Below are 22250 nucleotides of genomic sequence, written 5' to 3'. Positions count from 1 at the left end.
CCCTCAGCTTTTCCCGCCCTTCCCTCCGCGCATGCGCGCAGGTAGCGCCGCGGGGCGGGCGTTAGGGGAGGCTCACGCATGCGCCGCGCACTGACAGCAGCGCACTCCGCGCATGCGCCGACGCAAGATGGCAACGGGGGGGGGGGGGGGGTGTGGAGTGGGGGTGTGGGGAGGGGGGGGGAAGGCGCGACTGCGCATACCCGCAAAGACCAGCGCAGTCGCGCTCCTGCGCAGGCGCAGAGCGGCTGTTCCCTCGTCGCCCCAACTCCCCCCGCGCATGCGCGCGGCGCGGCGCAGGGCCCCGGCGGCGGAGGGAAGATGGCGGCGGTGGTACAGAATGTGGTGAAGCTGTGAGTGCGTCTAACCCCCCCCCCCCCCCACTTTCCCCCCGCCCCCCCCCCCCCCCCCCCGGGGGGGGATAATGGTGCGGTCCAGCCCGGCGCGGGAAGCGGGGTTCTCCCGCGCCTCTGTGTCGCGGGTGGGACCAAGTGGGCGGGCGGGGGGGGGGGGGGGAGGGAGGGAGGGGGGCGCGTTCATTGTTCGGGGTGAACTTTGCTGGGGTGGGGGGGAGTGCGTAGAATCCCTCCATACGGTTCCGTGAGGGGGGACACCCCCCCCCCCCCCCCCATATGGAGCTTAAAGGGACTTATAGAACCCTGGGGGTGGTGTCTCCTTGGAGGGGGGGGGGCTATAAGTGTCCAAAGGGTGGGGGTCTCCCATGTAAAAGTGGGGGGGGGGGGGGGAGGGAAGTCATCGCTGTGAGGGGGGGGGGGTCTTACTCCCATAAGGGGGGCCCGGTAGAGTGGGAATTTCCCCTTGTATGACCCTGGGAGGGGCCCTATAGACCCCCGCCATATGGCCCAGTGGGGGGGCGGAGCTCTCTAGAGCCCTGCGTGTGGATGGTCCCCTGTGTGGGTGGCCCTAGGAGTGAGGCGCCCCCCTATACGGCCCCATAGGGGGGCCTCCTGGGGGAAGAGGGGTCCGTCCTTTATGGTCCTATATGGCTGCACTCTATAGGGGCGGGGGGGGGGGGGGGGTGTGTCTCCTCAGTATGCCCTTGTGAGAGCTATAGAGGTTCCCCTCCCCATATGGGCCTGTGATGGGAGGGGTCCATCCCCTATACAGCCTTACAACACGGGGGGCCGGGGGCATATATATCCTTGGCAACATATATAGCCCTTCACTACCCACCTCCTATAGCAAGGGGGGGGCAGGAGGTCCCCTATAGATCTCTATAAGGGAGGCCCAGCCAGCTAGGGTGGGATATGGGGGCTTGGAGATGTTTGTTGCCTTTTTGGCGTCTCACCACGGGTTTTTTGGCTCTTCCCGAGGGCTTTTGGTTTTCCCAGAGGCCTTTTGGCTCTTCCCGGGGGCTTTTGGCATTTCCCGGGGGCTTTTGGCGTTTCCCGAGGGCTTTTGGTTTTCCCAGAGGAGTTTTGGTTTTCCCAGAGGGCTTTTGGCTTGTCCGAAGGGCTTATGGCATTTCCCAGAGGCCGTTTGGCTTTCCCAGAGGGCTTTTGGCTCTTCCCGAGGGCTTTTGGCTCTTCCCGAGGGCTTTTGGCTTTTCCCGAGGGCTTTTGGCTTTTCCCAGAGGGCTTTTGGCATATCCCAGAGGGCTTTTGGCTCTTCCCGAGGGCTTTTGGCTCTTCCCGAGGGCTTTTGGCTTTTCCCGAGGGCTTTTGGCTTTTCCCTGAGGACTTTTGGCTTTTCCCTGAGGGCTTTTGGGTTTTCCTGAGGGCTTTTGGGTTTTCCTGAGGGCTTTTGGGTTTTCCTGAGGGCTTTTGGGTTTTCCTGAGGGCTTTTGGGTTTTCCTGAGGGCTTTTGGGTTTTCCTGAGGACTTTTGGCTTTTCCCTGAGGACTTTTGGCTTTTCCCTGAGGACTTTTGGCTTTCCCTGAGGGCTTTTGGGTTTTCCTGAGGACTTTTGGCTTTTCCCTGAGGACTTTTGGCTTTCCCTGAGGGCTTTTGGCTTTTCCCTGAGGACTTTTGGCTTTTCCCTGAGGACTTTTGGCTTTTCCCTGAGGACTTTTGGCTTTTCCCTGAGGACTTTTGGCTTTTCCCTGAGGGCTTTTGGGTTTTCCTGAGGACTTTTGGCATTTCTAGGATTTTGTTTTTTGGACTCTCCCGCGGATTTTTGGCGTCTCCCTTTACCCGGCGACCCCTTGGCTTCCGGCACCGTCGTATCCCTCCCGCACTCTTGTCTGAAACTTTCCTTGTCCGTGGGGCGTCGCTGCGAAACGGGGTACGACTTGCACCCCCACACCCCCCCCCCCCGGGTCTCCTCTGATGAGACGGGGGCTCGTTAAGAGGCGCTGGGGTCTCCTCTAACGAGCTGGGCTTCGTTAAGAGACGGGACGGCCGGGAGTCCGTCCATCTCGCGTCAGTGACGCTGCCGGAGGGCGCGGGGCGGCGTGCCGCTGCCGTTTTGGGACCCCTCTCTTGGAGCCTTTCCCAGAGCGGCGCAAACCCCGAGTCCCAAACCACCTTTTTCAGACTCTTTTTGCCCCGAATCCCCGCGCCTGGGGCTCCGCAGCGCTCGGTGAGGACGTGAAGCAGCCCCTTCCCTCCCCGGCATCGCGCGAGCGGATTTGGTTTCTTTGAGAAGCCGCCGGCGGGATTTGAGGCCGCGTTTCTCCCGCTCGCCAGCGAGGACGGTGGGGAGGAACGTGGCAGGATTTGGGTTTTTTTTTCCCCTTTTTGAAGCCGTTCCCTGCGCTGTTCTCGTACCTCCGCCGGCGCAGAGCTTGGTACCGACCCCCTCCCGGCTTTTTCTCCAAGCGGCGGCGGCGGTTGGGACAGCGCAGCCTCCTCCGGCAACTGGGGGGGGGGGGGGGGGCTTTAAATCGCTCCCCTCCCTCCCCCTTCGCCTTTTCCTGGCCCTTTTAGGGAGTCACCTTGTTTTCTTCCATCCCGACGACGCGTCAAACCACCGGGTTGTTTCCTCGGCCGCGCCGCGCTTCGCTGGGAGCCGCTTCGGAGGGCGCCGGCGACGCGCTCGGCAGCCGCCGCCGGCTCTTGGGCTGCGCCGAGTCCGCCGGGAGCCGTCACCGGGTTCGGTAGAGCCGTTCCCGCCGCCTCCCTTAGCTCTTTGCTCGGGCGTTTGCGGCGCGTTTCTCCCCCCCGGCCCAGGAGCCCTCCGTTATTTGGCGGTTAAACCACGGCCAGTGATGGGTTGGGGGGGGGGGGGGGGGGGGGGGGGGGCTGCTCACTTCATTCTGCCCCCTCCTGCCCCCCAGGCTCTGAAATCAAGGCAGCAGGAGGGAAATAAGTTGGACAACTGACCTCTTTTGGGGTTTATCTTACCAGGAACCCCAAGTTTTCCCCCCTCCGCGCCATCCTCCTCCGCCTGGACCTACGAGGGGGTTGTAGGGCTCGGTTGGCGGGGCGCCAATCGAGCCCTCGAGGAGCGACGCGGGGATTTGGGAGGAAAGGAAAAGCTCCGGGAGGGATTTCCCATCCCCCGAACCCGGGATTTGGGCTCCCTCTGCAGTCAGCAGCGAGGAGAAAAAAGAAAAAAAAAAAAAAAAAAGGCAATTTGGGACTTTTCTCGTCGCTCTTCATGGCTGCTGGGCCACCGCTCCCCCTCCGGGAGTGGCTGCTGGGACCCAGCCCCGTCTCTCCGTCAGGGACACGAGCGTGGCCGTCCCCACCTTCCCTTTTGACCAATATCTGCTGCTTTTCAGTTATTTCTCCGCCCGCTGGGTTTCCTCTCGCCGTCTCCCCCCGCGCGTCCGACTGGCGCTGGGATGAAAACCCCGCGACGAAGCCGTTTCTTCCCCGTCTCCGGGGAGGATGTTTCACGTGCTTCCTCCCAGGCAACCGGGGCGTCTTTTGGCTCGTTGTTCTCTCGTCTAAACGAGCGATTTTCGGGAGCGTGGGGGGGTTCCGGGGCTCCTCAGGCTCCGTGCGCTCGTTTCAGCCCCAAAATCGAGGGGTATCGGTACGGGGAACGAGCGCGGCTCCTCGCCCGGCGCCGGCGAGGGGAAAACTCGGCCTCCAGCCGCCGAACAGCCTCGCAGCTCGTCCCCTGGCGCGGCGGGAAGAGCTCAGCGTCCCCGTCCCCGGCGTTCCGGCCGCGGCCTCTGGTTGAAGGAGCGTCGGGATGTGGCACTGAAGGGCGGCCGCGTGCCGGGGCTGGAATTGGGGCTCGGGGTGGCTTGGGGTGAGCGCTGAACCCCTCTTGTTGTGTTTCCCCCCCCCCCCAGCCTGGGGGAACAGTACTACAGGGATGCCATGGAGCAGTGCCACAACTACAACGCCCGGCTGTGCGCCGAGAGGAGCGTCCGCCTCCCGTTCCTCGACTCCCAGACCGGGGTGGCCCAAAGCAACTGTTACATCTGGATGGAGAAACGGCACCGAGGGCCAGGTCCGCCGGGAAAACGCTGGGCTGGGGGCGGGGACACACACACACACACACACACACACGCGCACGAGGGTTGGCGGGTTGACCCTGGCCAAAATGCCAGGTGGCCACCAAAGCCGCTCTATCGCTCCCGCTCCTCGACTGGACAGGGGAGAGGAAGAAAAATACCAGCCGGCTCGTGGGGTTGGGATCCGGACTGGGAGATCACTCGGCGCCACGGGCAAAACAGGCTCGGCTGAAGGGAAACGTCATTTATTACCGATTAACTCAGAGAGGAGGAATGAGAAATGAACCCAAATCTTGAAACACCTTCCCCCCACCCCTCCCTCCTTTCCCGGGCTTAACTTTGATCCCGATTTTCCTCCCTCCTCCGCCCCAGCGGCACAGGGGGGAAAACAGGGAATGGGGTTTGGGGTCAGTTCATCGCCCTGTTGTTTTCTGCCGCCTCTTCCTCCTCCGGGGGGGGATTCCCCACACGCTTCCCCTGCTCCGATGTGGGGTCCCCCCTCCCAGGAGAAAGTCTCCATGACTTCTCCAGCGTGAGTCCTCCCATGGGTTGAGTTCTCCATGAACTCTTCCAGGGTGGGTTTCCTCCATGGGGTGCCGTCCTTCGGGAACTGACTGCTCCGGCGTGAGCCCCCCCTCCCGGGGTCACCAGCAGCCAACCTGCTCCAGCGGGGGCTGCTCTCTCCCCCCACGGGTCCTGCCAGGAGCCTGCTCCGGTGCAGGCTTCCCATGGGATCACAGCTTCCTTTAGGGATCCCCCTACTCCGGCGTGGGGGCCCTCCCCGGGGTGTAGGCAGTCCTCTGCTCCCCCACCCACGGGCTGCAGGGGGACAGCCTGCCTCACCGGGGTCTTCACCCCAGGCCGCAGGGGGATCGCTGCTCCGGCGCCTGGAGCATCTCCTGCCCCTCCTTCTGCCCTGCCCGCGGGAGGTTTCTCTCCCACGTTCTCACCCCTCTCGCTCGCTGCGATTCCTGCTGCCCAACCGCTTCTTCGCTCTCTTAAACCCGTCATCCCGGAGGCGAAAAACGCCGTCGCCGACGGGCTCGGCCTTGGCCAGCGGCGGGTCCGTCGTGGAGCCGGCTGGCGTCGCCTCTGTCCGACCCAGGGGAAACTTCTAGCGGCTTCGTACAGAAGCCACCCCTGTAACCCCCCCATCACCCCAAGCCCCCCCCAAACCAGACCCACATCACCCCAAAAGCGACCCAAATCCCCCCCAAGCCCCCCCAAAATCAGACCCAAATCCCCCAAGCTCCCCAAAACCAGACCCAAATCCTCCCAAGCCCCCCAAAACCAGACCCAAATCCTCCCAAACCGACCTAAATCCCCCCAAGCCCCCCCAAAACCAGAACCAAATCCCCCCAAGCCAGACCCAAATCCCCCCAAGCCCCCCCAAAACCAGACCCAAATCCTCCCAAACCGACCTAAATCCCCCCAAGCCCCCCCAAAACCAGACCCAAATCCCCCCAAGCCAGACCCAAATCCTCCCAAGCCCCCCAAAACCAGACCCAAATCCTCCCAAGCCAGACCCAAATCCCCCCAAGCCCCCCCAAACCAGACTCAAATGCCCCCAAGCCCCCCAAAACCAGACTCAAATCCTCCCAAGCCCCCCAAACCGACCTAAATCCCCCCAAGCCAGACCCAAATCTCCCCAAGCCCCCCCAAAACCAGGCCCAAATCCTCCCAAGCCCCCCCAAACCAGACCCAAATCCTCCCAAGCCCCCCCAAACCAGACTCAAATCCCCCCAAGCTCCCCAAAACCAGACTCAAATCCCCCCAAGCCCCCCAAAACCAGACTCAAATCCCCCCAAACCGACCTAAATCCCCCCAACGAGACCCAAATCCTCCGAAACCAGACCCAAATCCTCCCAAGCCCCCCCAAACCAGACCCAAATCCCCCCAAGCCCCCCAAAACCAGACCCAAATCCCCCCAAGCCCCCCCAAACCAGACTCAAATCCTCCCAAGCCCCCCAAAACCAGACTCAAATCTTCCCAAGCCCCCCCAAACCAGACCCAAATCCTCCCAAGCCCCCCAAAACCGGACTCAAATCCTCCCAAAACCAGACTCAAATCCTCCCAAACCGACCTAAATCCCCCCAAGCCCCCCCAAAACCAGACCCAAATCCCCCCAAGCCAGACCCAAATCCTCCCAAGCCCCCCAAAACCAGACCCAAATCCTCCCAAGCCAGACCCAAATCCCCCCAAGCCCCCCCAAACCAGACTCAAATCCCCCCAAGCCCCCCAAAACCAGACTCAAATCCTCCCAAGCCCCCCAAACCGACCTAAATCCCCCCCAAGCCAGACCCAAATCTCCCCAAGCCCCCCCAAAACCAGGCCCAAATCCTCCCAAGCCCCCCAAAACCAGACCCAAATCCTCCCAAGCCCCCCCAAACCAGACTCAAATCCCCCCAAGCTCCCCAAAACCAGACTCAAATCCCCCCAAGCCCCACAAAACCAGACTCAAATCCCCCCAAACCGACCTAAATCCCCCCAACGAGACCCAAATCCTCCGAAACCAGACCCAAATCCCCCCAAGCCCCCCAAAACCAGACCCAAATCCCCCCAAGCCCCCCCAAAACCAGACTCAAATCCTCCCAAGCCCCTCCCCAAACCAGACTCAAATCCTCCCAAGCCCCCCAAAACCGGACTCAAATCCCCCAAACCAACCTAAATCCCCCCAAGCCCCCCCAAACCAGACTCAAATCCCCCCAACACCCCCCAAACCAGACTCAAATCCCCCCAAACCGACCTAAATCCCCCCAAGCCCCCCCAAACCAGACTCAAATCCCCCCAAGCCCCCCCAAAACCAGACTCAAATCCTCCCAAGCCCCCCAAAACCAGACCCAAATCCTCCCAAGCCAGACCCAAATCCTCCCAAGCCCCCCCAAACCAGACTCAAATCCTCCCAAGCACCCCCAAAACCAGACCCAAATCCCCCCAAGCCCCCCCAAACCAGACTCAAATCCCCCCAAACCAGACTCAAATCCCCCCAATCCCCCCCAAACCAGACCCAAATCCCCCCAAACCCCCCCAAAACCAGACCCCAATCCCCCCCAGCCCCCCCCCCCCCAAACACACCTCTGATAATTTGGGGGGTTTTTTGAGGACAGGTTTAGCCGCCGGGCAGCTCTACTCCTACCCCGCGCGCCGCTGGAGGAAGAAACGCCGTGCTCATCCTCCGGAAGACCCGAGGCTTTCCTTCCCTTCCATCAAACCAGGTAAATCCTTCCCACCGCCGCGTTCTGCACGGGGGTTTTTTTTTTGGGGGGGGAAGGGGCTTGGCACCACCCCTTGGTGCCGACGTGTCCCGTCCCCCCCTCCCCTGGATTTTCGCTCTTCCCTCTCGCCCCGCCGGCTCCGCGCAGACGCCGAGCAGAGCCTGAAGAAGGAAGGGCTGATCTCTCAGGACGGCAGCAGCCTGGAAGCCCTGTTGAGGACCGACCCCTTGGAGAAACGTTCCCTCCCGGACCCCCGCATCGACGACGACAGCCTGGGCGAGTTCCCCGTCACCAACAGCCGCGCGCGGAAGGTACGGCAGGGGCGGCGGGAAGGGGCGGCGGGGGCTCTTCCCCTCGCCGGGGAAGGCGGCTGCGGGGCCGCCGCTCGGATTTTCCACCCCTTGGCTCTTCCCCTCGGTCTTCTCCGCGTCTTTTAGCCGCGGCAGAAGGATTTGGGATGGGTTTGGGGAGGGCAGAGGTGATGCTGCCGGCTTCGTGGGGCGACCAGGGAGCGGGAGGCCTGGGTTTTGGCTCCCTCCGGCGAGGTCGTGGAGGCAGGTGGATGTTCCCTTCCCGTTAGAAACTCCTCTCGTTCTCAGGAAGGGAGGTTTCTGGCCCCCAAATTTGGGAAAAGGGGCATTTCTGGCCCCAGAATTCAGGGGAAGGGGGATTTCTGGTCCCAGAATTCAGGGGAAGGGGGATTTCTGGCCCCAGAATTCAGGGGAAGGGGGATTTCTGGCCCCAGAATTCAGGGGAAGGGGGATTTCTGGCCCCAGAATTCAGGGGAAGGGGGATTTCTGGCCCCGGAATTCGGGGAAAGGGAGATTTCTGGCCCCGGAATTCAGGGGAAGGGAGATTTTTGGCCCCCAGAATATGGGAAAAGGGACATTTCTGGCCCCAAAATATGGGAAAAAGCAGATTTCTGCCCCCAAAATATGGGAAAAGGGAGATTTCTGGCCTCCAGAGTATGGGGAAAGGGAGATTTCTGGCCCCAAAATATGGGAAAAAGCAGATTTCTGGCCCCCAGAATATGGGAAAAGGGAGATTACTGGCCCCCAGAATATGGGAAAAGGGACATTACTGGCCCCAGAATATGGGAAAAGGGACATTTCTGACCCCCAGAACATGGGAAAAGGGACATTTCTGGCCCCCAGAATATGGAAAAAGGGACATTTCTGGCCCCAGAATATGGAAAAAGGGACATTTCTGGTCTCAGAATATGGAAAAAGGGACATTTCTGGCCCCAGGATACGGAAAAAGGGACATTTCTGGCCCCAGGATACGGGAAAAGGGACATTTCTGGCCCCAGGATACGGGAAAAGGGACATTTCTGGCCCCAGGATACGGGAAAAGGGACATTTCTGGCCCCAGGATACGGGAAAAGGGACATTTCTGGCCCCAGGATACGGGAAAAGGGACATTTCTGGCCCCAGAGTATGGAAAAAGAGACATTTCTGCCCTCCAAAATATGGGAAAAGGGAGATTTCTGGCCCCAGAATACGGGAAAAGGAAGACTGTTGAAGTCTGGAGCTGGATAAAACCCTCCCCCCGTGGATAAAACCCCCTATTTTCCTCTTCCCGGCCTTTTCTCCGCTTTTGAGCCTGAAAAGCTTTTCCAGCCTCATCTCTTTTTGCCTTTTCCTCGATGACTTTTTCTTCAAGCGCCTTCGCGCCACGTTGGCCCTTCCCGTGGCTTTTTGGGGGGGGGGATAAAATAGACCAGATCCCTTCTCCCTCCCCCCAGAATTTCACAGCCTTTCTCCTCCTTCGGTCTTAAGGGGTTCGGCTGCTGACGGGCGACCCAAGGCGGCGTCTCGGTCTGCACCGAGGATTATCGGCAATAACCCCTCTCCTCTTTCCCTAGCGGATTCTCGAGCCGGATGATTTCCTGGACGATTTGGACGATGAAGACTACGAGGAAGATACGCCGAAGCGGAGAGGGAAGGGGAAAGCCAAGGTGAGGGCGGGCCGGCTGGGTCCTGGCTTTGTTTTGGTGGCGATTCCGGGCAAATCCGAGACGTTGCCGGGGCTGAAACAGCCTCGACGCCTGCCGGGGCTCAACCCTGTCCGTGTTGAACCTCCCGTGGCGGGGAAAACGCGGGGGGCTTGGATAACCTCGTGGGCAGAAAACAACATCGGGGGGCTTGGATAACCCCCGGTCGTTAAACCGCTGACGAGCGTTGGTCACCGACAGCCACCTTCCGCGTGGGGGCGAGGGGACGGCGGAGCGATCTCCCGCGGGGAAAGACGCGCTGGGGATCCCGAGGGATCCGTGGGTGTCCTCGCCGCTCGCGCCCAGCGGCCGCTTCGGGCTGCGCCCACTACGTGGCACTGTTGGATCGCGCTTTTTGCCGCCGCGTCGCCCGGGAGCCTTTTGGGAGCGAATTTTGCCTCAACCTTGGCTTTTTTCCCCCCCCCCCCTCATTTTTCCCAGGGCAAAGGCGTCGGAGGGGCTCGCAAGAAGCTGGACGCGGCGATATTGGAGGACCGAGACAAACCCTACGCTTGCGACAGTGAGTACGAGCCACCGCTCCTCGCCGCGTGGCGCCCGGGAGCCGGGGCCGGGCCGCGTTGCTTTTCGGCTCCATCCGCTTCTCTGCTGGGATTTGGGGTTTAAAGCGCAAAAAAAAAAAAGAAGTCGATGTAGACATCCAGGGGAGGAGGGGGGTGGGTTTGAACCCCTCGCGCTCTCAGCCCTCCTTCCCCCGATCGAAGGTGGCTGGAGGGTCGTCTCACTCCGAGCGAAGGGCTGCGCCGCCGCTCCCCCTCCCCCCTGGCATGTAGAAACGAGGATAAACCACCCCCGGGGATAAACCACCCCCGGGGATAAACCACCCCCGGGGATAAACCACCCCGGGGATAAAGCACCCCCGGGGATAAAGCACCCCCGGGGATAAAGCACCCCCGGGGATAAAGCACCCCCGAGGATAAACCACCCCCGGGGATAAAGTACCCCCGGGGATAAAGCACCCCCGGGGATAAAGCACCCCCGAGGATAAACCACCCCGGGGATAAACCACCCCGGGGATAAAGCACCCCCGGGGATAAACCACCCCGGGGATAAACCACCCCCGGGGATAAACCACCCCCGGGGATAAACCACCCCGGGGATAAACCACCCCCGGGGATAAACCACCCCCGGGGATAAACCACCCCCGGGGATAAACCACACCCCCCACCCCCCTCCGTTTTCCCAACCGCCTTCGGAGTTGGATTTGTGGCCGCCAGCCCTTACTCCCCCCCTCCCTCCGCCCCGATTTTCGGGCTCTCCTGCCTCGTTCGAGCCGACTCAGGAGTTGGCCGCTGCGAAACGCGGCGCCGTGCGCCGGGCCTGCTCCGGCGAAACCCAAACCCTCCTCCTCCGCTCCAGGAGGCGCGGGGGTTGGATTTCCGAGGGCGGACCTCCCCGGCCCGTTGCCGAGGCTTCCTCCTCCTCAAGCTGAGGGGGGGGGAAAAAGGCAAAAAAAAAAAAAAAAAAGAAAAAACCCCGCGATTTAGTAGGTGAAACGGAGCAAAAGAAACCCAAAGGGGCAAGCGAGGCTTCGAAACGACCTTTCTCTCTTCTTCCTCCTGTCCTGCAGCAGCTGCCACTAGCTTCTTCCAAAACAAAACCCCACCACCCCCTCCCCCAACCCCGGTAGTTGTGTTTTTCCTCCCCTTTTTTCTTGTTTTAAGAGTCCGTCTGTCGCTTGGCACGGGTGCGTGTGCGTGGCCTGGGGCGTGTGTGTTTTCTCACGACTCTCTTTCTGTGTTTCAGATAGTTACAAACAAAAGCATACCTTGAAACCTCCCGATCGAGGTAGTCCACTCTCTGTCTGCTTTTTTTTATTTCCTTCCTGCCTTTTCCTCTCCTGAAACGTTTTTGTGGTTGTTGTTATTTTTCACCAAACCTTGCCGGAGCCTGCGGGAAAGGGGGGGGGGGGGGGGGGGGGGGCAAAAAGGGGGGGGGGCGCGAGGCGAGGGGGGCGAGGGGTCGGGAAGGGGACGGGGCCACACGCGGGAGAAAGCGGGAGGGAGAAGCCAAAGGCCACCGAGCGACGTCAGAGCTGGCCTCCCCGCCGGCACCGGCGTATCGGCGGCTCCTCGCCGGGCTCGCCTGACCCTTTTCCAGCCGGGAAGGGCGGTCGTGCGTGCCGGCGGGGCGGCCTCCCGAGAGGGAAAACAAAGGTTCATCCCCGCGGCGGCGGCAGGGGAGGGGGGAAAAAAAAAAAACACACCCCACATCCCCCCCTCCCCGGTGTTTTCCCGCCCCCAAACCCCCTTCCCCTCGCTCCCGAGTCGCCCCCCCGGGATGCGCCGCCTTCCTTTTGAGAGGTGCCAAAGGCCGTCGCTGCCGCCCTCGCTCCCAAAGTCCCACCTTTGGGCTTTCCGAAAAAAAAAAAGCCCCGAAACGGGTCGGGCGGAACTCTTCCTCTTCCTCGCCGCGGGGCAGGGAACCCGAGTCGTGTTTCGACAGCAGCCTGCCTGGTTTTGGGGGGGAAAAAGGTCAATTTGAAACCACCCCCCCCCCCCCGCTGCAGAGGAGGCGGGGGGGGGGGTGGGGGGGGGGGCAGGGAAGGAACCGCCGGCTCCGCGCGGCTGCTCACGGGGCCGACCCCGTCGTGCCCTCCTGGCGAGGCCGGATTGGGTGTAATGAGGTTGTAATTGGTGTTTTTCGGGCTGCTTTTCCCCTCCCCCGCTCGGCCGAGCCGTTCCCGACCTGCCGAGGCCGAGCGTGGGCCCCGCGGCAGCGAGCGTCTCCCCCCCCGGACCCCGTTGTCCCGGCGGGAATCTCTGCGGATTTGTCCCAAAAAACCCCAACGTCGGGCTCTTGTTGGGGGTGAGCAGACAGCCGGGCTTCTCCCCTACCCCCCCCCGCCCCCCCGCCTGATTTTGGGAGCGAGGCGAGGGCGGGAGAGGGGGAACGTGCCCCGGTGGGGTTCCTCCCGACCTGGAAGTGGATCCAGGAAGGTCTGGGATGTTCCAGAAAAGCTCCAAGCGCAGGAAATCTCGTCCCAAAGCGACTTTTTTCCCCCTCCCCTCGTTTGCGGAAAGATGCGGGGGAAATCCGTCGCTAGATCTGTCCGCCGGGCCCTGTAAATCCCCCTCTGGCTCTTTTTTTGGGGGGGGATTTCACCCCGTCCTCGTGCCGGGCCGGCCTCCCTGCTCCGCTCCCGCTAGGAGGGCGCGAGGCCGGCGCCGGCGTCGTGCTCGTCCTGCCCCGCGCCTCTCCGGGGGTTTCGGGGTGTCCTCGGAGCCTCGCCGCTAAAAATCTGCCAAAATAGATCCCAGAAAACCAGTGAGGGTGAACTGGGAGCCCGTTGCCCGGCAGGGAAGGTGCTTCCCTGGTCCGTGGGAGCTCGGAGATTCCCCCCCCCCCCCCCCCCCAAAGATGCGCCTGCGGCCGGACCGAGGGGGGAAACTCCTGACCCTGCAGAAACGGGGCGAAACGACGGCGTTTGGGGCGATTTCACGCTCGGGGCAGGTGGGGCCGAGGAGGGAGCGGAGCCGAGACGTGCCCGTGGCCGCTGCCCTTTCCCTCGGGATCCCCCAAAACCAAGGAGTTTCCCCTCGATTCTGACCCGGCTGGTTGACGAGGTGGCTTTTGGGTGGGAAAAGCCCCCCCCTCCGCCCCTTCCCAGTATCTTTCCAACTGGTTTTTGCCGCTTGGGTTGATCCCCCCCCCCCCCCGTGGTTTCGCTCCTGCCCCGGGGGCTGCAAACGAGCTGCCGTCGTCAGCCGGGCGCGGGGGGGCACCCATCGCCCCCCCAAATCGGCTTCGGCCTCCTGCCGTGGGACGCGCAGAGGAGGCGGCAGCGGCGCCTCTCCGGGCTCCGCTCCGGAGCCTTCAGCTCCTTCGTTCGGGTCTTCCTTGGGGGTTTTCATTAATTCCAGGTGATTTTTGGGGAGGGGGGCAGCGGGGGAGCAGCCGTCTGCCCTCAGAGCGTGAGGGACGCTGGATGATTCGGGGTGCGGGGCCTCGCGCTCTGCCGGGTTTTGCTCAGATTTTTCCCCCCCCCCCCCCCCCCCCCCGTTTCTCTCCGTAGTCTGCGGGAAACGGTACAAGAACCGGCCGGGCTTGAGCTACCACTACGCTCATTCCCACCTGGCCGAGGAAGAAGGCGACGACAAGGACGATTCGCAGCCCCCCACTCCCGTGTCGCAGCGGTCGGAGGAGCAGAAATGTGAGTAAAACGCCCCCCCTTCCCCCTCCGCTTCCCGCCAAAACCCCCCTCCGTGTGTCGAGAGCGGCGGAAAAGGCGGGAAATCGCCCGGGCCGGAGCTGCGAGCCAGCGGCCTCCCTTCCCCCCGGCGGGGGAGGGTTTGAGCCCCACGGCGTCACCCCGGCGCTGGGCGCCCAAAAAAGCCGCTCCGAGCGCCTGGGGGGGGCGGGGGGGGTGGGTTTGTGCCGTGGGAGGGTTCTCCCGCGGCTGAGCCGGTCCTTCCCGCTCTGCTCTTCCAGCCAAGAAAGGCCCCGACGGCTTGGCCTTGCCCAACAACTACTGCGATTTCTGCCTGGGCGACTCCAAAATCAACAAGAAAACGGGGCAACCGGAGGAGTTGGTGTCGTGCTCGGACTGCGGGCGATCGGGTAAGGGCGAGGAAACCATCCCCCCCCCCTCGCCAAAACCCCCCCCCTCGCCAAAACCCTCCCCCTCGCCAAAACCCCCCCCCTCGCCAAAACCCTCCCCCCTCGCCAAAACCCTCCCCCTCGCCAAAACCCTCCCCCTCGCCAAAACCCTCCCCCTCGCCAAAACCCTCCCCCTCGCCAAAACCCTCCCCCTCGCCAAAACCCTCCCCCCTCGCCAAAACCCTCCCCCTCGCCAAAACCCTCCCCCCTCGCCAAAACCCCCCCCCCTCGCCAAAACCCCCCCCCCTCGCCAAAACCCTCCCCCCTCGCCAAAACCCTCCCCCTCGCCAAAACCCTCCCCCTCGCCAAAACCCTCCCCCCTCGCCAAACCCCCCCCTCCCACCCCCCCCCCCCGCCAAAACCCTCCCCCTCGCCAAAACCCTCCCCCTCGCCAAAACCCTCCCCCTCGCCAAAACCCTCTCCCTCGCCAAAACCCTCTCCCTCGCCAAAACCCTCCCCTCGCCAAAACCCCCCCCCTCGCCAAAACCCTCCCCCCTCGCCAAAACCCCCCCCCCTCGCCAAAACCCTCCCCCTCGCCGAAACCCTCCCCCTCGCCGAAACCCTCCCCCTCGCCGAAACCCTCCCCCTCGCCGAAACCCCCCCCCTCGCCGAAACCCCCCCCCCCCTCGCCGAAACCCCCCCCCTCGCCGAAACCCCCCCCCTCGCCGAAACCCCCCCCCTCGCCGAAACCCCCCCCCTCGCCGAAACCCCCCCCCTCGCCGAAACCCTCCCCCTCGCCGAAACCCTCCCCCTCGCCGAAACCCTCCCCCTCGCCAAACCCCCCCCCCCTCGCCAAACCCCCCCCCCTCGCCGAAACCCTCCCCCTCGCCGAAACCCTCCCCCTCGCCGAAACCCTCCCCCTCGCCGAAACCCTCCCCCTCGCCGAAACCCTCCCCCTCGCCGAAACCCTCCCCCTCGCCGAAACCCCCCCCCTCGCCAAACCCCCCCCCCTCGCCAAACCCCCCCCCCCTCGCCAAAACCCTCCCCCTCGCCAAAACCCTCCCCCTCGCCAAAACCCCCCCCCCTCGCCAAACCCCCCCCCCTCGCCAAACCCCCCCCCCTCGCCAAAACCCTCCCCCTCGCCAAAACCCTCCCCCTCGCCAAAACCCCCCCCCTCGCCAAAACCCTCCCCCTCGCCAAAACCCTCTCCCTCGCCAAAACCCTCCCCCTCGCCAAAACCCCCCCCCTCGCCAAAACCCTCCCCGGTTTGGGTCAGAGCTGGCGAGAAGGAGGTTTCTTCCCACCCGGAGGCGGGGGGGGGGTGGGGGATGTTTTCCCAGCTCCGTGGTGGCGTGGGCTGCCTTCCCCCCCCCTCACCGCGGCCTTCACCCGCCTCCCGCCCGCTCCGCAGGGCACCCCTCCTGCCTGCAGTTCACGCCGGTGATGATGGCGGCCGTCAAGACGTACCGCTGGCAGTGCATCGAGTGCAAGTGCTGCAACATCTGCGGCACCTCCGAGAACGACGTGAGTCAGCCGCCCCCTCCCCCCCCCCCCCCAACGGTGGGAGTGTTGTGTGTCCCCCCCCCCCCCAAAATGATGTGGTTACCCCGCCCCGGAATGGCGGGAGCGCCGCCCAAAATGGCGGGAGCGCCCCCTCAGAATGGCGGGAGTGCCGCCAAAATGGCGGGAGTGCCGCCAAAATGGCGGGAGCGCCCCCCAGAATGGCGGGAGCGCCGCTAAAATGGCGGGAGCGCCACCCAAAATGGCAGGAGCGCCGCCAAAATGGCGGGAGCGCCACCCAAAATGGCGGGAGTGAGTGCCCCCCAAAATGGTGGGAGTGCCCCCTCAGAATGGCGGGAGCGCCGCCCAAAATGGCAGGAGCGCCGCCCAAAATGGCGGGAGCGCCGCCAAAATGGCGGGAGCGCCCCCCGGAATGGCGGGAGCGCCCCCCCGAATGGCGGGAGCGCCGCCAGAATGGCGGGAGCGCCCCCCCAGAATGGCGGGAGCGCCCCCCCAGAATGGCGGGAGCGCCCCCCAAAATGGCGGGAGTGCCCCCCAAAATGGCGGGAGCGCCCCCCAGAATGGCGGGAGCGCCGCCAAAATGGCGGGAGCGCCCCCTCGGAATGGCAGGAGCGCCCCCCCGAATGGCGGGAGCGCCGCCAGAATGGCGGGAGCGCCCCCCCAGAATGGCGGGAGCGCCCCCCCAGAATGGCGGGAGCGCCCCCCCAGAATGGCGGGAGCGCCCCCCAAAATGGCGGGAGTGCCCCCTCAGAATGGCGGGAGTGCCGCCAAAATGGCGGGAGCGCCGCCAACATGGCGGGAGTGCCCCCTCGGAATGGCGGGAGTGCCCCCCAAAATGGCGGGAGCGCCGCCCAAAATGGCGGGAGCGCCCCCAAAATGGCGGGAGCGCCACCCAAAATGGCGGGAGCGCCACCCAAAATGGCGGGAGCGCGCTGCCAGAATGGCGGGAGTGCCCCCAAAATGGCGGGAGTGCCCCCAAAATGGCGGGAGTGCCCCCAAAATGGCGGGAGCGCCCCCCAAAATGGCGGGAGCGCCGCCCGGAATGGCGGGAGTGCCCCCAAAATGGCAGGAGTGCCCCCCAAAATGGTGGGATGAACCCCCCCCCAGAACAGCGGGAGTGCCCCCAAAACGACGTGGTTACCCCCCAGAATGGCGGGAGTGCCCCCAAGAATGGCAGGAGTGCCCCCCAAAATGACGTGGTTACCCCCCAGAATGGTGGGAGTGCCCCCCAGAATGGCAGAACTGCCCCCAAAATGGCGGGAGTGCCCCCAAAATGATATAACTGCCCCCCAGAATGGCAGGAGTGCCCCCAAAATGGCGGGAGTGCCCCCAAAATGACGTAACTGCCCCCCAGAATGGCAGGAGTGCCCCCAAAATGGCAGGAGCGCCCCCCCCCCAGGCGGCAGGAGTGCCCCCAAAACGACGTGATTACCCCCCAGAATCGCGGGAGTGCCCCCAGGAGCGGCGGAGCTGCCCCCAAAGCGGTGGGAGTGCCCCCAAAATGACATCTGTGCCCCCCAGAAGGAGCCTGGAACCCCCTGAGGACGCCCCGGGGTGTCATCTCGTCCAGCCCCACAGAGAAGGGGGGGTGCAAAGCCCGTAGGACGCGTCAGGGGCCTTTTTTGGGGGGAAATCCGTGCTTTAATCGTCTGTAGGACACCAGAGAGTCTTTTGGGGGAGATCTTTGGGGTTTAAATGGTCCGTAGGAGCCTTTTGGGGGAGATCTTTGGGGGTTTATAGTGTGTAGAACACGTCTGAGTCTTTTTGGGGGGAAATCTTTGGGCTTTAATGGTCTGTAGGACATGGGAGAGGCTTTTTGGGGGAAATCTTTGGGATTTTATAGCGTATAGAAGATGTTTGAGTCTTTTTTGGGGGAAATCTTGGGGCTTTCATAGTCTGGAGGACCCTGGAGAGTTTTTGGGGGAAATCTTTGGGCTTTTGATGGTCTGCAGGAGACTTTTGGGGGGAAATCTTTGGGCTTTTGATGATCTGCAGGAGACTTTTGGGGGGAAATCTTTGGGCTTTCATCGTCTGGAGGACCCTGGAGAGTTTTTTGGTGAAATCTTTGGGCGTTTGATGGTCCGTAGGAGACTTTTGGGGAAATCTTTGGGCTTTTGATGGTCTGCAGGAGACTTTTGGGGAAAATCTTTGGGCTTTCATAGTCTGGAGGACCCTGGAGAGTCTTTTTGGGGGAAATCTTTGGGCTTTTAATGGTCCGTAGGAGACTTTTGGGGGTAAATCTTTGGGCTTTCATAGTCTGGAGGACCCTGGAGAGTTTTTGGGGGAAATCTTTGGGCTTTTGATGGTCTGCAGGAGACTTTTGGGGGAAATCTTGGGGCTTTCATAGTCTGGAGGACCCTGGAGAGTCTTTTTGGGGGAAATCTTTTGGCTTTTGATGGTCTGCAGGAGACTTTTGGGGGAAATCTTTGGGCTTTCATGTCTGGAGGACCCTGGAGAGTTTTCTGGGGAAATCTTTGGGCTTTTGATGGTCTGCAGGAGACTTTTGGGGGGAAATCTTTGGGCTTTCATAGTCTGGAGGACCCTGGAGAGTTTTTTGGGGGAAATTTTTGGGCTTTTGATGGTCTGCAGGAGTTTTTGGGGGAAATCTTTGGGCTTTTGATGGTCTGCAGGAGACTTTTGGGGAAAATCTTTGGGCTTTTGATGGTCTGCAGGAGTTTTTGGGGGAAATCTGGGCTTTTGATGGTCTGCAGGAGACTTCTGGGGGGAAATCTTTGGGCTTTCATAGTCTGGAGGACCCTGGAGAGTTTTCTGGGGAAATCTTTGGGCTTTTGATGGTCTGCAGGAGACTTTTGGGGGAAATCTTTGGGCTTTTGATGGTCTGCAGGAGTTTTGGGGGGAAATCTTTGGGCTTTTGATGGTCTGCAGGAGTCTTTTGGGGGGAAATCTTTGGGCTTTCATCGTCTGGAGGACCCTGGAGAGTTTTTGGGGGAAATCTTTGGGCTTTTGATGGTCTGCAGGAGTTTTTGGGGGAAATCTTTGGGCTTTTAATCGTCTGCAGGAGTTTTTGGGGGAAATCTTTGGGCTTTTGATGGTCTGCAGGAGACTTTTGGGGGAAATCTTTGGGCTTTCATAGTCTGGAGGACCCTGGAGAGTTTTTGGGGGAAATCTTTGGGCTTTTGATGGTCTGCAGGAGACTTTTGGGGGAAATCTTTGGGCTTTCATAGTCTGGAGGACCCTGGAGCGTTTTCTGGGGAAATCTTTGGGCTTTTGATGGTCTGCAGGAGTTTTTGGGGGAAATCTTTGGGCTTTTGATGATCTGCAGGAGACTTTTGGGGGAAATCTTTGGGCTTTTGATGGTCTGCAGGAGTCTTTTGGGGGGAAATCTTTGGGCTTTCATAGTCTGGAGGACCCTGGAGAGTTTTTTGGGGGAAATTTTTGGGCTTTTGATGGTCTGTAGGAGTTTTTGGGGGAAATCTGGGCTTTTGATGGTCTACAGGAGACTTTTGGGGGGAAATCTTTGGGCTTTCATCGTCTGGAGGACCCTGGAGAGTTTTTGGGGGAAATCTTTGGGCTTTTGATGGTCTGCAGGAGTTTTTGGGGGAAATCTTTGGGCTTTTGATGGTCTGCAGGAGTTTTTGGGGGAAATCTTTGGGCTTTTAATGGTCTGCAGGAGTTTTTGGGGGAAATCTTTGGACTTTTGATGGTCTGCAGGAGACTTTTGGGGGAAATCTTTGGGCTTTCATAGTCTGGAGGACCCTGGAGAGTCTTTTTGGGGGAAATCTTTGGGCGTTTGATGGTCCGTAGGAGACTTTTGGGGGAAATCTTTGGGCTTTTGATGGTCTGCAGGAGTTTTTGGGGGAAATCTGGGCTTTTGATGGTCTGCAGGAGTTTTTGGGGGAAATCTTTGGGCTTTTGATGGTCTGCAGGAGTTTTTGGGGGAAATCTTTGGGCTTTTGATGGTCTGCAGGAGACTTTTGGGGGGAAATCTTTGGGCTTTCATCGTCTGGAGGACCCTGGAGAGTCTTTTTGGGGGAAATCTTTGGGCTTTTAATGGTCTGCAGGAGACTTTTGGGGGAAATCTTTGGGCTTTCATAGTCTGGAGGACCCTGGAGAGTCTTTTTGGGGGAAATCTTTTGGCTTTTGATGGTCTGCAGGAGACTTTTGGGGGAAATCTTTGGGCTTTCATCGTCTGGAGGACATGGGAGAGTCTTTTTGGGGGAAATCTTTGGGCTTTTGATGGTCTGCAGGAGTCTTTTGGGGGAAATCTTTGGGCTTTTAATGGTCTGCAGGAGACTTTTGGGGAAAATCTTTGGGCTTTCATCGTCTGGAGGACCCTGGAGAGTCTTTTTGGGGGAAATTTTTGGGCTTTTGATGGTCTGCAGGAGTTTTTTTGGGGGAAATCTTTGGGCTTTCATAGTCTGGAGGACCCTGGAGAGTTTTTTTTGGGGAAATCTTCGGGCTTTTGATGGTCTGCAGGAGACTTTTGGGGGAAATCTTTGGGCTTTCATCGTCTGGAGGACCCTGGAGAGTTTTCTGGGGAAATCTTTGGGCTTTTGATGGTCTGCAGGAGTTTTTGGGGGAAATCTTTGGGCTTTTAATGGTCTGCAGGAGGTTTTGGGGGAAATCTTTGGGCTTTTGATGGTCTGCAGGAGACTTTTGGGGGAAACCTTGGGGCTTTCATAGCCCGTAGAACATAGTAAAAACCTTTTTTTTTGGGGGGGAAAAGATGGTTTTTAGCCCAGAGGACCCAGCGCTGTCTTTCCGGTCGCTCCGACAGAGCTGGGAGGACGACGGAGCGGGACGCTCGTCCCCTCCGCGTTGGCCTCGAGCCAAAAACCGTGTCGAATCATCCGAATTTCCCCCCGTTTCTCCCACCCCCCGCCCTCGGCTTAGGACCAGCTGCTCTTCTGCGACGACTGCGACCGCGGCTACCACATGTACTGTCTGACCCCCCCCCATGTCGGAGCCCCCCGAAGGTGAGTGTCCCCCTTCCCCGCCCTCCCCCCTCTCCCAAACGGCTCCAAACGAGCCGAATTCGACCCAGAATATTCCTCAGCCCCGCTCCTCCCCGGGGATTTGCGGGGGGAGGATTTGTCACGACGGCGTCCATCCGCGTCTTTCCCCTCGTTATTCCTTCCCTGCTCCGCTGGAGACGCCGAAAAGCCTTTTCCCGCCCCAAAACCCATCGCCGACGCCCCGGAATATCGCCGTTACCGGCCGGTCGGGCCGCGGGGGAATCGCTCTCCTTCCTCCTCCTCCTCTCGTGCCGACTCACGGCGTCGAGGCAAAACCGCCAAAACCAACCCCAAAAAAAACACACACACACACCCCCCGGCGCCTCGTTAATTAGCCCAGCGGTTAATTACCGCCCTCTTTCCCTGGCTGCCTTCGCTTGAAGGTTAACGAGGAGGAGGGCAACGGCGGCGACTCGTGGGTTCACACCCCCCACACCCCGAAACGCTTCCCAAACCCCCAAACCGCCCCCCGCGCTTCCTCCCTACGTCTAATTAAGCCGCGACCCTTAACGAAGCCCTAACGAGGGCGAAGCCGCCCCACCCCCGCGTCCTTCTCTCCGCAGGGAGCTGGAGCTGCCACTTGTGTCTGGATCTGCTGTCCATCTACCAGAACCAGAACAGCTCCTGATGCCGCCGCCGCCGCCGCCGCCGCCGCCGCCGCGCTCCCCGGTGCCCTCCTTTCACGCGGGTTATCTTCTTTTTTTGGGGTTTTTTTCTTTCTTTTTCTTTCTTTTTCTTTCGTTTTCTCATTTTTAAAACCTTCCCCGTTGTGGTTTTTTTTTTTCCCGGTTGATTTTTGGGGCGGGGGGGTTTTATCGCTCGGGGAGGGGGCGCCGGGGGTTTCTTCCCTTCTCGCCGCGCCAGCGTTCGCTTTCTCCCGCCCCCGCGGTGGGGGAGGGGACACGGCTTTTGGGGGGGACACCCCCCCCCACCCCCCCCCGCTACACACGACGGGACAGCCCTGCCCTTCCCAGCGCCGGTTCCCAGGGGTTTCCACCCAAAAACGAGGCGCCCCCCAATCCGCTCCGGCGCCTCCCTGGCGAGGCGGCGTGCCAAAAAAATGACTTGCCCCCCCCCCCCCCCGCCCCCCACCCCCCACGCCCCCCTCCAGCCTTTTCTTGGGAAAATTCAGAGCCCCGCACCAGCCAGGGTCACGTTGGGGGGGAATTTTTGTTCCTTTCTTGATTTTTTTTGTTCCTTTCTTGATTTTTTTTGGTTTTTTTCTTGATTTTTTTTTCTTTTCTTGATTTTTTTTGTTCCTTTCTTGATTTTTTTGTTCCTTTTCTTGATTTTTTTGTTCCTTTCTTGATTTTTTTGTTCCTTTCTTGATTTTTTTGTTCCTTTCTTGATTTTTTTGTTCCTTTCTTGATTTTTTTTGTTCCTTTCTTGATTTTTTTGTTCCTTTCTTGATTTTTTGTTCTTTTCTTGATTTTTTTTGTTCCTTTCTTGATTTTTTTTGTTCCTTTCTTGATTTTTTTGTTCTTTTCTTGATTTTTTTTGTTCCTTTCTTGATTTTTTTGTTCTTTTCTTGATTTTTTTTGTTCTTTTCTTGATTTTTTTGTTCTTTTCTTGATTTTTTTGTTCTTTTCTTGATTTTTTTTGTTCCTTTCTTGATTTTT

The 22250-nt window shown here is 60.6% G+C and overlaps 1 protein-coding gene across 1 annotated transcript; it reads left to right on the top strand.

Annotated features, from left to right (window-relative positions):
• The first annotated feature begins 318 nt into the window (after positions 1-318).
• DPF2 (double PHD fingers 2) lies at positions 319-21259 on the top strand. Its single transcript, XM_086481433.1, is given in 13 exon segments — positions 319-350; positions 4205-4365; positions 7477-7584; positions 7732-7895; positions 9449-9541; positions 10019-10097; positions 11342-11383; positions 13611-13748; positions 14027-14155; positions 15546-15658; positions 20510-20566; positions 20568-20592; positions 21195-21259. Coding segments are annotated over 13 exon segments (1206 nt in total).
• The last annotated feature ends 991 nt before the right edge of the window (positions 21260-22250 follow it).

Source organism: Leptosomus discolor, unplaced genomic scaffold (assembly GCF_034619465.1).
Source record: "Leptosomus discolor isolate bLepDis1 unplaced genomic scaffold, bLepDis1.hap2 HAP2_SCAFFOLD_180, whole genome shotgun sequence".
Classification (NCBI taxonomy): Eukaryota; Metazoa; Chordata; class Aves; order Leptosomiformes; family Leptosomidae; genus Leptosomus; species Leptosomus discolor.
Note: the sequence above shows the minus strand (reverse complement) of the source record. Positions and strands in the feature narration are given on the sequence as shown.